This window comes from Castor canadensis, chromosome 13 (genome assembly GCF_047511655.1).
Source record: "Castor canadensis chromosome 13, mCasCan1.hap1v2, whole genome shotgun sequence".
NCBI classification, from domain to species: domain Eukaryota; kingdom Metazoa; phylum Chordata; class Mammalia; order Rodentia; family Castoridae; genus Castor; species Castor canadensis.
Window position 1 is genome coordinate 4,677,097 of NC_133398.1, and position 14,448 is coordinate 4,691,544.

A 14,448-nucleotide genomic window follows, 5' to 3' on the forward strand; every position below is an offset into this window, starting at 1 on the left:
CTGCCTCCCAACAGGCCACGCCCCTTTCTGGAACTTTCCTTGGCCGAAGCCCTCCGCCCATTCTTCCTGGGCTCGCCTCATTCTCCGTTGGGGTTCTTGGGGTAAGGTCGTCGCCTCGCCCACCGCCTGCCCCTGCCGGCGGCCGCGGCCCTCGCCTCGCCTCGCCTCGCCTGCTCTCTTTTCGCGTTCTTTTCTCCTCGCCTCCTCTCTCTTTTCGCGTTCTTTTCTTCTCTTTTCTTTTTTTTAATTTGCGGTGCTGCAATGAACCCGGGCCTTGCGCGCATTGGGCAGGCGCTCACCACTGAGCCTCCCACCCTCAGCCCTCTTGTTTAAAAATTCTTTTCCTTTAAAAAATCTCTCCCCCCCTCTTTGTCCCCTATCTCTCCCTCTCTCTCCCTCCCTTTCTCTCTCTCTCTCCCCCTCTCCCTCTCTCCCTCCCCTCTCCCTCTCTCCCCCTCTCTCTCTCTCTCCCCCCTCTCCCTCTCTCTCCCCCCTCTCCCTCCCTCTCCTACCCCCTCTCTCTTTCTCTCTCTCTCTCTCCCCCTCTCCCTCTCCTCCCCCCTCTCTCCCTCCCTCTCTCCCCCCCCTCCCCCCCTCCCTCTCCCTCTCTCTCCCTCTCCCCCTCTCTCCGGTGCTGGGCCTTGCGCCTGCAGCCACCAAACCCAGCGGTCGTCCTGCTTGGGAACTGTCCGTTCCCTTCCTCCCTCTCTGTGCTGCTAGGAACGAACCGGGCCTTGTGCGTCTGGGGCGAGCGCTCGCCCCTGGACACCCACCCTCCTCTTCAAAATTTTTTCTTTTAAATCTCTGCCTTTCCAGTGCTGGGCAAGCCCTCTTCTTTTTAAAAAACTTGCCTCTCTTTTTGCAGCATTAGGAATGAACCCAGGCCCCTGAGCCCCACCCCCAGCCCTCTGATTTGTTTTTGGCGGGACTGGGGTTTGAACTCAGGGCTTCATCCTTGCAAAGCAGGCGCTCCAGACCGCCCCCCCCTTCTTTACATTTTTTTTTCTGTTTTAATTTTTTGCGGAACTGGGAATGAGCTCAGGGCCTTGTGCCTTTTGGGCACGCGCCCGTCACTGAGCTTCCCAGCCCGGCTCCTGTGATTCGGGGGGCAGTTCTGGGGCTTGAACTCAGGGCGTCGCGCCCTCTCGATTATGCAGTGCGAATCTCTGCAGCCGTTCGCCCTCCATTAGGAAGCTCGCTCGCGGCGACGCCTCGTCTCCAGGGTCGCGCGTGGGCTTTTAGAGGGCCTCGCTGGCAGCGCAGACGACTTTTTTTTGCTTTTTCGCTCTCTGCTGTAATGCCCGTTCCCCCGTTCCGTGTTTCACGTTCCCGTACCGCTTTAGGTCTCTGAAGGATTCTAAAGAGGAAAGCATTCCTTCCCTGCCCGTAGCACATGCACCCAGAAACACCGGAGCATCTGGAAACGGAGAGAAGCCCGGAAAGGAAACAGCAGGCAGGTGGGCGTCAATCCCGCCCGGGGCGGACGCGTGCGGGAGCCGCGTGGGCCGGAGGAGGGCTGAGGTTGGGGCCGCGAGGCCAACTTTTGAGGTCCACCCGGACGGGCCCTCCTGATTGGCCCGGGCCGTGCGGCCCGGAAGTGACGTCAACGGCAGGCTCCAGGCTGGCGGGCGGCGACCCGCTGCCTCTCTTCCCACGCCCCGCCCCTTGGCGCACCAAAACAAGAGCGCTGCGGCGGGGGCGGGGCCTGAGGACGGCCTACGCGCGGGGGGCGGGGCCTGCGCTCGCGGCGCCGCGGGTTGGATGTCCGGCTGCGGCCGCGCACTTCCGTCCGCGGTCGGCTGTTGGGCCGAGGCGTGCAGGTGGGCTGGCGGCCGACGCGGTGCGGGTCGCGGTGAGGATCGCGGAGGGCTCGGGGCCGCAGGAGGAGCGTGCGGACGGTGCGCGGGAGGCCGCCTGAAGTAACCGTCGCGGCGCGCGAGGCCGCGGTGGGGGAGGGGCGGCGGGAGCGCGGATGCTTCCGTCCCCGGGGTCGCGCGCCCGGCGGGAGCGTCCCGGGGCAACCAGCGGGCCGCCCTTTTGTGCCTCGGCACGCCGCGGCCCGGGCGCTGGGGGCCGCTGCCCTGCCGGTCCTCCATGCTGCGGCCTCGAGTGAGCGGTTTGGGGACTGGGCTCTGCGCAGTTTCCGTGGGGTTGCGGGGGTCTCGCGGTGAAAGGGTCGCGCCCCGGACGTCGCCCCCGCCCTTCGGAGACGCTGGTTCCCCGGAATGGCCACCCGGGCCCGCCCTGCCCGGCCGGAAGGGGATGGAGCGCTGACAGCCGGCCTCGTGGGCTTCGTCGGGGCCCTCAGCTCCCCGAGCGCGAGGACTCCCGACGCGAAACGGGCACGGCTGCCCGAGGACCCCACCTGAGGGGACAGGTTTGCGGTTTGACGGGTGGCACGCTGCCTCAGTTGTCTTCTGCACTCGGTGGTGGTGGAGAGTTTTGAACCAGTGCCTGGCCGGCCCCTGAGTAGCTAGGGGCCAGGAGTGCAGTGAGTCCCTTCCTTTCTAACCCGTCTCGACTTCCCTCAGGTGGCACTGTCTGTCGCTATGGCGTTGATGTGAAGCTCAGGTGATGTAAAGGTTATGAGCCACTTTCAGTTTTGTTTCCTTCTCAGTTTCAGAAATGTTCTTTTGGCGGCCAGTGTCTGAATATATCTAAATGCAAATCCTCACTCCCTCACAAATAAGCCCAGGAATCTCCACTGAGAGGATCACTTCTCTGTGGGCCGTTTGACAAGGTAATTATTATTTTTCAACAAACTTTTAAGACATGTTTTGAGTCATTTAATATGTACTGAGCAGTGGAGTTAAAAATGAGCAGATCCTTGGCCCTAACAGTCAGAATTTCTTAGGGTGGGGCAGGAAAGTATATAGGAATTCAAACCCCATTGGTAAGGGCAGTGGTAGACACTTGCACAGGTCCTGAGTGATAGAGAAAGTCATCAAAGACAAACTGGAAGAGGACACCAGGGATGTGTTGCATGTTGGTGGCTCTCAAAGCCACTTTTCTATCAGAAACATTAGTGGAGTGCTTTAAAAGTGAATCAGAATTCTGCAACAAGATCTTACTAGCATGCGTGAAGCCCTGGTTTTGATCCCTAGCACCTAAAACAAAAACATTTTTTTAGCTGGGTGACTCACTACTAAGGAGGTTGAGGCAGGGATATCACTTGAGCCCACGAGTTTGAGACCATAGTGAAAAAGTCTTACACACTTTTTTCAGTCCTTGGGAAGCTTCAGTATGGGAATAGTTGAAGCAGTGATTCGAATAAGGTCATCCAGAAAAAGGAGGTTAGAAGTCTCAAGATTAGCTGTTGGAGAGTTTTTGTTGTTGTTTTGTTTTTTTGAGACATAGTCACTGTGTAGCTCAGGCTCGCTGGAACTCACTGTGTAGCCTAGCCTGGCCTTGATCTTCATCCTCCTGCCTCAGCCTCCTGAGTTCTGGGATTATAGGCACGTACCACTGTGCTCAGTTTTGGAGATTTACGTTTAGATGGGGGAGAGCAAAGCAAGAAGTGGTAATCAAAATGTTTAAGTAGACAGTGTTAGGAGAATGGTATGTTGGAGTAGCTAAGGAACACATAGTGAGCATTTCCATACAGAGTTGAGCCTGTGAGTAGTACATAGTGTGTATATAGTTGGATATTGAGCGTATCCATATGGGCATTGAATATGTGCTGTTATTTGTGAGCAGTTGTATAGTTAAACACTGCTGAGGAGGTAGATTTGGGAAGAAGAGTACACATTCATTGGGGTGTCTATTGGGGTAGAAGCTATAGTGCAAAGGAGCTGAAGGAGGAGAGATAGTAAATTAAATTTCTTTTCAAAGATGTTTGTCTGAGGATGGGAGAAGAGATTGTTTAAGTTTCTGTCTAGTTAATATTGCGAAATTAGCTGGCTGCAGTTGGTACATGCCTGTACAGAAGGATCAAAAATTTCAGGCCATAGCTGGGTGCCAGTGGCTCATACCTGTAATCTTAGTTACTCAGGAGGCAGAGATCAGGAGGATTGTGGTTGAAAGCCAGCCCAGGCAAATAGTTCTCGAGACCCTATCTTGAAAAATAACCATCACAAAAAAAGAGCTGGTGGAGTGGCTCAAGGTATAGGCCCTGAGTTCAAACTCCAGTGCCACAAAAAAAAAAAAAAAAAAAAAAAAATCAGGCCAACCTGGGCTGTAAAGTGAGTTCAAGTTTAGCCTGGACTGCATAGAAATACCCTGTCTCCCAAAAAAAAAAAGAAACGTGAAATGGTATCTCAAGGAGGTCTCATACAGTTCCATCAGTTTTTTTGTTTGTTTTGGCAGTAGCAGGGTTTGAACTCATGACCTCACGCTTGCTAGGCAGGTGCTCTACAACTTGAGTCACCCCATCTAGTCCTTGTATCCTGTAGTTTTGACATGTCAGCTTCCTTTAGTTGGTGTTTGGGGACTGGCTCTTACTTCTGCCCTGCATCTTTGAGTTCTGCACACCCCCATTTGTGGTTTAGTAAAGATTCCAAACAGACCTCAAGAAGAACTGAGTAGTTCTGTAGAGACTTACAGGACGTAGTCATTCATGAGCAATAATTTTTCCCTGAAAGAAAAAATATACCCTATTGAGGTTTTTTGGGTTTAGCCATTGGACCATGATGGCTAAGATAGATTTGGGAACAGAACCACACACATTGTGGCCTTTTGAGAGAAATTAGGCAAGCATGTGTTTCTGTTCTGCTGTGCAGCACAACAGTATTCTTTGTGTTTTCTATAGTCCATGGCACTTCTCTGTTCTGTGGCAGTATCTTCCATCCACTTGGAGAAATTTAAGATTTCCTTTCTAGGATGTGAAAGCAGGTTAGGTCTCTGAGTGAAGTAAAAAGCAAAATCTGTAATCTTCATAGGTTTATTTTGCTTTCTGCCCTGTTAATTGAAAGTAGACAACATTTTGTTTACACTGCATTCCCTTAATTAAGGTTTTCAAAGTTACAATTGACTGCAGTCTGTTTTCTGCCAAAATCGTTCTTTTTTATTTATTTATTTATTTTATTCATATATGCATACAATGTTTGGGTCATTTCTCCCCCCTTCCCCCGCAAAATCGTTCTTAAAGCAGTTGATACATGAGGAATCTGAAGTTTCACTTTCTGTTCTTCTGACTTAATTCCCCACATTGAATTAATGACAGGAAAAACCAGTTTTGCAGACTGTTAACTTTGAGTTTTATGATGCTGTTCTTTCAGGGATTAAAAAAATTCTTTAAATCATTTTCTGTTTTGCAGAAACATTAAGAAGTCTGTTCCCTTAGGGCCCTTGGCATCCCTTGCAGGTATTCCCTAGGCTGTAGTGCCTTTGGAGAAGGTGTAGGCCCTCTCTTAGTGTGATGGAGTTAGAGTGACTGTCAGGACAGGGCAAGAGTCTGCAGCTGAACTTGGACAATACTGTTTCTTCACCTGATAGCTTTGTGGCTTATGTTACTCATATGTTCCACTTTTTAGGAAGTTCCTGGTTTAAGATTTAGTGAAAGGAACTCCTAAATATTTTGACTTCTCTTTTTTTTTTTTTTTAAATTCTATTTTTCAGTATCGTTTTCTGTGTCTACTTAGAGTTGAAAGCTACCTTAAATTCTGTTTAGAAGTGTGAAGAAAGTATGCTTCTTCAGAGGCATAAGTAAAAGTGATACTTAACGAATTTTAAAAGATCTGTCCATAAGATGGATACTAGGTGTGCATTTATGTAATGACTTAATCATAGGTTAAGAAATTGAGCTGCAGAGCCTCAGGAGTAAAGTTGACAGTGTTACTGGTCTCCTGTTAACAGAGATGTGTACTTGGAATTTTAGGGTGATATTCACAAGCCTTGTACTGCCAGATTTCTGTGTCCAAAACATTGAGCAGCTTTGCTTAGGTTTTTAACTTTTTATTTTTTTATTTGGAGGCATGGCTTAAGTGGTAGAGCACCTGCCCAGCAAGCCGCAAGCCCTGCGTTCAAACCCCACGGCTGCCAAACAAAACAAAGTGAAATCTTGTCGCTTCTTCCTCCATGAAAGGAAACTTTATGCAGGTTATTTTTCTGATTGCCTTTCCTGTGAATTTTAATGCCACCAATATGCTGTCTCTGTGTACTGTGTGAATATGTGTCCTTTACACACAGGGGAGTGATGCTTTTTCATATCCCACTAATCAGTTTTTATTTCCTTTTGGGTAACACCAACTCTGATGAGAATGCTTGGGTTAGAGCTATTCAGTTTATGAAGTGAACTTAATTAAGGTTATGGCTGGGTTTGTAACTTTTCTCCCCATTTGGCTGATATTTTACATCCGTTGGATAGTTTCTGTTTTGTTTTTTATGGTGCTAGGGATTGAACTCAGGGCCTCATACCTGCTAGGCCAGCTACATCCCCAAGTTAAGTTTTTAAATTTATTTATTTACTTTGGTTTTCTTTGAGACAAGGTCCTCACTATGTAGCTCAGGCTAACCTCAAATATCCTCCTGCCTCAGCTGCCTGAGTGCTGGGATTATGGGTATGCACCACCATGCCTAGCTTCAGGTTTTTAAGATGGGGTCAGTTGGATACTTTCCTGGCCAGTAAGTCATTATTGTCATATGAAGAAATTCTCTTGATTACCCTTGAATATGGTCTTCTTTTGTTGTTGCAGACTGGCAGGTAGTTGTTTAGATAATACCCATTTTGGGTTTGTCTTTTTTTTTTTTTGTCTCATTGGAACAGTTCAGTTATGGACTCTTGAAAGCAAACCCCAGAGTTGAAGTTCCTTCCTCATCACATTATGCTAGGGCCACCAGTGTGACTTAAGCTGGTTAGGTTTATCTTGATCACTTGGTTAAGGTTATGTTTGCCAAGTGTCTTCACCATAAAGTTATGTTTTCCATATTCTCTTCTTACAGGTGAATTACCAAGTTCAGTCCATTTTCAAGGGACTGTGATTAAGCTCCTCCTCTTGTGCAGCCAGGAATATCTGTATGTTACTTGTGTTCGTTCATTCCCAGTTTGTTACTCAGCCATTTATTTGTATAAGTATAGGTGAATTATTTTTTGTGATCCTGGGGTTTGAACTCAGGGCTTTGTGCTTACTAGGCAGGCGCACTGCCTGCTGCCTGAGCCTTATGTCAAGGACTTTTTGCTCTGGTTATTCTGGAGATAGGGTCTCAATTTTTGCCCAGGCCAGCCTATTTTGTGCTCCACACCATTGCTGAGATGACAGGCACCACCACTATTCCCAGCTTTTTTCCATTCAGATGGAGTCTTGCAAACTTTTTTGCTCTGAGATCCTCCTGATGTTAGTTTCCCGGGTAGCTAGGATTACAGGTGTGAACCCTGGAGCCCGGCTTTGGAATTTTTTTTCTTCAGTCATTTATTTATATTGTATAGGTGAATTTTTACTGATTTGTTCTTTTGCTTATCATTCAATATTGCATTATTGTATTCACGTTGTTTCAGCTTTAGCTATGGGGGAGGTCTTCTAGTTTGATTCACTGGCATTACATGATCCTCCAGGCTCCCTTTGCATTTTCTCTGTCCTAATCTGTTTGTTTAGTTAATGCGTATCATTGCTCACATTCACTTTTTATTTGCACAATATACTGTTTACTAACAATGTCTTTTCTGTTAGCTATTATCTGCATTTAGTGATGGGAATAAAGGTAGCATGTCTCAGCTCATTTTCAGTACACCTCATTAGAGATGTCTTCCCTCCTAGTTGGTGATCTTCTCAGTTTCATTTCAACTGCAGTTCTGAAACTCACTTTTTATATCTTCCTTCAAGCCTTTGGTTCTTGGGATTTCTCTTCTTCCTGGTACCATCTTGCTGCCTTCTTTTTGAGACTGCCAGGATTTGGAAGATTATTTTGTCAACCTTTAACTTCCGAGTTTGGCTGGTGGGGGCTCAAGGGTAGTATAAAAACAAAAAGGCAAGAGGACCAAAGACCATTCAGTAGTAAACTCAGTGACACTGCTTATTAACGTTTGTAGCTATTGGTTTACAGTACATTGAAGAGTAATGAGTTGTGGCAGCAGTGTGTGTGTGTGTGTGTGTGTGTGTGTACATACACATATACACATTTATGCACACACACACACACACACACACACACGCACACACTTTGTTTTTCTTCTCTTGGCAGTGCTGGGGATTGAACCCAGGGCCTTGCACGTTCTATACCAGTGGTCTACTACTGAGCCACACACTCAGTCCTATACAATATGCTTTCTAAACAAGAGAAAATGCTCTGTGTTTTTGTTGGTGGTACAGGATTATATGTATGGATATGTTTCCAGAAATTTCTAGAAATGTGGAAGTTTTCTTGAGCTTTTGAATTTGACTCCAGTAAGTTACTAGGGACACTCTAAAATCTGAATCTCGATAGTGTTGATAAGTGTGTGTGTCTTTCTGTCAGCTTTCTCTGTAGTACAATTGCATGTTCCTTTATGTTTATTGCTACCGGAATGCATTCAGACTTTGATTTGTTTGGTGATTCTGAGGTCTGAAACCAGGGATTGCTTGCTTGGCAAGCACTACACCACTTGAGCTACACCCCATCCCTGCTTTCAGATTTGAGTTCACTCAGTCCAGTGGTTTTGCACATTTTAAGTTGAAGACCTGGTTATGAGTGGAACGTGTGTACATTCTTCACAGTAGCTTGGGTTTTTTCCCAGACAGGAGAGCTACGAAGGGCTATTTTCTTCTTAAGTTTTTAAATGGCATCTTTTGTGGATGTAGGTACAGAATGAGCACATGTTGTTGGTGTACGCCAGGTGGTATTTCCACCATTGATTTCCTAAAGTGCTATGCATCCAAGACCCTGTCCAGTGAATTTCAGACAGCTGATGAAGACCTCTGCTACTGCTTAGAGTGTGTGGCTGAATACCACAAAGCACGAGACGAACTGCCCTTCTTGCATGAGGTAAGTTACATTAGAGGGCACCATGTTTCACAGCTTGACAACTAAGGAAAGAGAAAATTTGACCTCTGTCAAGTAATTCAGGGAAATGATGTAACTTAGCTCTCCAGGGTGCAGTGAACCCTGAGTAAATACTTATCAGTAAAGGGGATTGAATTAAAATCTAACAAAGTTTTATGATCCATCAGTTCTAACCATTTTTGGTATAAAACAATTTTATAAAGTGGAGCCATTCCCAGTACTTAAGAGGCAGAGGCAGAAGGATTACAAGTTCAAGGCCAGCCTGGGCTACGTAGCAAGACCTGGTCTCAAAAACCAAAAAAAAAAGTAAATGGGGGGAGTGGGGGTGTATTTTTTGTTTCATTTTTTAATGTCAATATGCATTGGAATGGTTTGTGTGACCTTAAAAGTTAATAACTTTTATCTCCTTTTTTATGGATAAATAGTGATAAACCTCTGAAGGCAAGCATGTTAGGTCTGTTTCATTTATCCGAGGAAGAAAAGCACAGACAATAGAGTTGTGTACAATATTTGGAGGTGGGGATGAGTAGTTACAAATATGGTTGAGACTCTTGCCTTGTATAAAGTTTCTTAGGGAGCTAGCCGGTGTCTTCATGGGAAAGCCAGTGTTTAAGGTAAGCATCTGTGGCTTGGAATATGGTAGGTAAGAGGTGGAAAGCCAAGCTCATGCGTTCAACAAAGAAGCTTCGGCTTCTCATTTCCTTTTGAACATAGAATAGTTGATGAGGATGTTGAACTATTTGTAGCACTCTGCAAGAGAAAGTATTTAGACATTTCATGCTGTTGGTGTTCATGCCTCACAAAAGTGGCCATGTTTAGAAACTTGTCTCTGAGACTCATTAACACAAGCATATCTCATTTGGCTCATTGCATTGTTACACTTTCGAGATACTCTGACTTTTACAAATTGAAGGTTTGTGGCAGCCCTGCTTTTGAGCAAGTCTCCCAGTATCACTTTTCGAGCACACGTGTGCTATGTCTCTGTGTCACATGTTGGCAATTTTCGTATTATTTCCAACTTTTCATTATTATTATATGTTATCTGTGATCTTTGATGTTACCTATTATAGCTGTTTTGTGGGAACCATGAGCCCACACCCATATATGACAGTGACCTTGATCAATAAATGTTGTGTGTGTTCAGACTGTTTTACCAACTGGCCATATTTTCCCGTTTCTCAGGCCTCTTTAGTCCTTAAGACACAACAGTATTGAAATAACCTTACAGCGGCCTCTAAGTGTTCAAGTAAAGGGAAGAGTCACACATTTCTCACTTTAAAACAAAACTGGAAATGATTAAGTTCAGTGAGGAAGGCATGTTGAAAGCCAAGGGAAGCCTTTTGTGCACAGTTACGACTGCAAAGGAAAAGCTCTTGTGGAAAATTAAAAGTGCTGTTCCAATGAACTGTGAATGATAAAAAGTGAAATGGGTCCAGGCGCTGGTGCCTCATGCCTGTGATCCTAGCTACTCAGAAGGCTGAGATAGGGAGGAACACAGTTCCAAGCCTGCCTGGGCAAAAAAGTTTGCAAGACCTCATCTGAATGGAAAAAAAGCTGGGCAAGGTGATACATACCTGTTATCCCAGCAGAGAGGATAAAATAGAAGGATCTCAGTCCAGGCTGGCCTGGGCAAAAAGCAAGACCCTATGTCTAAAGTAACCAGAGCAAAAAGGGCTGGTGGTGTGGCTCAAGCAATAGAGTGTCTGCTTATAATCCCTAAGCCCTGAGTTCAAACCTCACCATCACCACCACCCCACTCCACCCCCCAAAAAAGAGGTGAAGCTGACATGGACAAAGTTTTAGTGGTCTAGATAGAAGATGAAACCAGCCACAAAATTCTCTTAAGCCAAGCCTAATCCAGAGCAATGCCCTAACTCTTTTCAGTTCTATGTTGGTGTAGAAGTAAGGAAACTGCAGAAGAAAAGCTTGATATTAGCAGAGGTAGTTCATGTGCCTTAAGGAAAGAAGCTGTCTTCATAACCAGAAGTGCAGGGTGAAGCAGCAGCTCATGTAGAAGCTTCAGCAAGTTATGCATAAGATCTGAAGTAATTGATAAGATTTTTGGTGTAGAAGAAACTACAGGAAGAAGATGCCACCTAGAACGCCCATATTTGGAGAGGAGGAACGAGTGCCTGCCTTGAGAAGACATGTCGACTCTTGCCTAGGGCCTAAGGCAGCCGGTGGCCTTTTCTTTTTCTTTTTCCGTTTTTTTTTTTTTTTTGTGTGTGTGTACTGGGACTTGAACTCAGGGCCTTCACCTTGAGCCACTGCACTTGCCCTATTTTTGTGAAAGGTTTTATGAGATAGGGTCTCACTGAACTGTTTGCTGAGGCTGGCTTCAAACCTTGATCCTCCTGATCTCTGCCTCCTGAGTAGCTAGGATTACAGGCGTGAACCACCAGCACCCGGCCAGCTGGTGGCTCTTAAGTTGAAGTTTGTGCTCATTTACCATTCTGAAAATCCTAGGGCACTTAAGAATTATACTATATCTACTCTGCCTATGCTTTGTAAGTGGACTAACGAAGCCTGGAAGACAGCACATTTGTTTACACCAGAGTTCACTGCATAAATTAAACCCACAGGAGACCTGCTCAGTAGGAAGGATTCCTTTCAAAGCGTTACTGTTCATTGACAGTGCACCCTGGTCAGCTCAGGAGCTGTGATGCAGATGACAGTGAAATTGGCGTTTTCCGGCCTCCTAACACATCCATTCTGCCAGTGGAGCAAAAGCAGTTTTGACTTCGAAGTTTTGCGACTTTCTTTTTTTGGTAGGACTGGGGTTTGAACTCAGGGCTTAACACTTGCAAGGCAGGTGCTCTACCACTTGAGCCACTTCTCCAGTCCTCAGATTTTATAACTTATATTTCATAAGGCCGTAGCTGCTGTAGGTGTCATTCTTCTGACAGATCTGGGCTAAGTAAACTGAAAACTTTCAGGAAAGGATTCACCAATTCAGATGCCTGAAAACATTTGTGATTCATGGGAGGAAGTTAATATCAACATTTGGGAGTATGGTTGACTTTGAATAGTTGCAGACTTCAGTGGACGTAACTACAGGTGTAGTATAAATAGCGAGGAGCTAAAATTAGAAGAGCCTCATGTGACTATTGCCACAATCTCATGATACAACTTGAATGGATGGGCAGTTGCTTTTTCCAGATGAGCAAAGTTTTGGGTCGTCCTCCCCCCACAGAACTGAGGTTTGAACTTAGGGTCTTGCACTTGCTAGGTAGAGGCTCTACCACTGGCTATTGTTTTTTAATTAAGGTATATACAGTACTATTTTTTATTCATAGTGCTTACTTAATAGATTACAACGTAGAATAAGCATAACTTTACTGGGAAACCAAAAAAAATTCATGTGACTCATTTTATTGTAAGAGTGGTCTAGAATCAAACCTACGCTATATTGGAGGAATGTCTGTGTATGATGGCTAGTACTTTGAACTTTTGAATTTTTGTACTTAGGGAAAGACTTTCAGAAATGATCATCACATGCAGCACGTTTCGTTGATAAGCTATAAAGCACACTGTCCTGTTTTCTCTTTCTTCAGGTTTTATGGGAATTAGAAACCATCCGTCTTGTAAATCACTTTGAAAAGTCCATGCAAGCAGAAATCGGAGATGACGATGAGCTATATATAGTAGACAGCAACGGAGAGGCCCAGCTGTTTGACTTCACTGGCCAAGACTTTGAAAATAAGCTTCGAGTTCCTCTCCTTGAGATACTGAAATATCCTTACCTGCTTCTGCACGAGCGCGTTAGTGAGTGCCTTAGGTGTTTTTAAATACATAGCAGTTTTACTGTTTTAAAATGTGGAATAGGAGATGTAACAATGATAGAGTGCTTGCCTAGCATGTGTGAGGTCCTAGGTTCAATTTCTAGCACACGTGCAAAAAACATTTTTGTAAAAACTGAGGTTTATCTGTAATAAAAATTTATTTGCTAAATGTATAGTTAGGATGCTTAATACTTTCCTCAACATTTTATTATGAAAGTTTTCAAATACAGAAAAGTGAATTACAGAGTGAACAGTGGTAGAATGCTTGCGTAGCAAGTGTGAGGCCCTGAGTTCAAACTCCAGTGCTGCCAAAAAAAAAAGATTCATACATTTTAGAGTGAATAGCACATACCCACCACATAGATTCTATAATTGTTCATTGTGGGCTTTTTCTTTTCTCCCCCTGGCACTGGAGTTTGAACTCAGGGCCTCATACTTGCTAGGCAGGCACTCTCCCACTTGTGCACCTCCACCAGCCCTGGATTGTTACATTTTGCTAGATTTGCTTTATCACATAGCTTTTCATGCAGCTCATTTAAACTTGTAATTTATAGCAGGATTCTGAACTTTGGCATCATTAACATTTTGGATTGGGTTATTTTTTGTTTTGGGGACTGTGCTGTTCATTATAGGATGTTTTGCAGCATCCCTGGCCTTCATTACATGCTAGAACATCCTCTTTACTACCCCACCACTGTGACAACCAGAAATTTCTCCAACATTGCTGAGTGTCTCTTGGTAAGGGGGTGGGGAGGTGGGGAGCAAGACTCCCCTAATAGAGAACCACTGGTTTGTTGTAATGTTCACCAATCACCATTGCATGGCATATTCATAGTTCTTAATATGAATTTCTTATAAGTAAAGACATCTTTCTGATACATCACATCTAGCAAAATAATACTTTTTTTTTTTGAGTCAGTCTTGCTCACTGTGTAGTCCAGGTTGGCTTCAAACTTAGCCTTCTCCTACCTCAGCTTCCTGAGTATGGGAATTACAGGTGTGAGCCACTGTACCTAATAATATGTTTAAGGAATAATATCTAGTCCATATTCATATTTTCTCATTAGTTAGAAAAATATGTTTTTTGGCTGATTTGTTTAAATTAGAGTTCAGTCAGGGACCACACGCATTTGGTTCATATTTCTTCCATCTCTTCTAATGCAAAAGTCTTATTTGTATACACACACACTCCGTGAGTTTGATTTAGAGAAGAACATATATTTGCCCTATAGGAGAAATTTCATTGACTTTTTTTTTTTATTTCTTTCTTGTGATGATTTTAATTTGGATATCTTGTTTTTCCTAACCTCTGTATTTTTGTAAACTGAAAAGTAGATCTAAAGATTTGATTAAATAAATCTATTTCTTCTTAAATAAATTCCAAGTAATTAAATTTAAAAATTTGTGAGACAGTGGATGGGCCCTCTGTAAAAAGAGACATTCCCATTTATTTGTTTGTTTGTTTATTTTAAAAAGTCAGGATCTCACGGTGAACCTTGGTTGGCCTCGAATTCACAATCTTCCTGCCTCGGCCTAGGGAGTACTGAGATAACAGGTGTGTGCCACCACACCCAGCGTTTTTTAAGATTTATTAGTATTGTAATAGTTATATAGGGGATACTTTGTGATATTTATATATGTGCTTACAGTGTATCTTAGTTAGATTTATCCCGCCATCATTCTTCCTCCTCCCCACTCCCCTCTTCTTAGAACAATTTCAGCAGGTTTCATTCTTCTATTTTCATATATGAAT

General features: G+C 44.6%; 1 protein-coding gene across 10 annotated transcripts in view; it reads left to right on the forward strand.

The window, feature by feature from the left end:
• Window positions 1–1,437: 1,437 nt before the first annotated feature.
• Setx (senataxin) overlaps window positions 1,438–14,448 on the forward strand; it is a 69,580-nt gene continuing 56,569 nt past the window's right edge. Inside the window, exons 1-5 of one of the 10 annotated variants that reach the window (XM_074052941.1) lie at window positions 1,731–1,820; window positions 2,618–2,740; window positions 5,911–6,036; window positions 8,712–8,895; window positions 12,468–12,678. In XM_074052941.1, the coding sequence (XP_073909042.1) occupies window positions 8,719–8,895; window positions 12,468–12,678 (388 nt within the window). In that variant the 5' untranslated portion in view covers window positions 1,731–1,820; window positions 2,618–2,740; window positions 5,911–6,036; window positions 8,712–8,718. The other 9 variants (XM_074052943.1, XM_074052942.1, XM_074052940.1 and 6 more) reach the window with 9 other exon arrangements.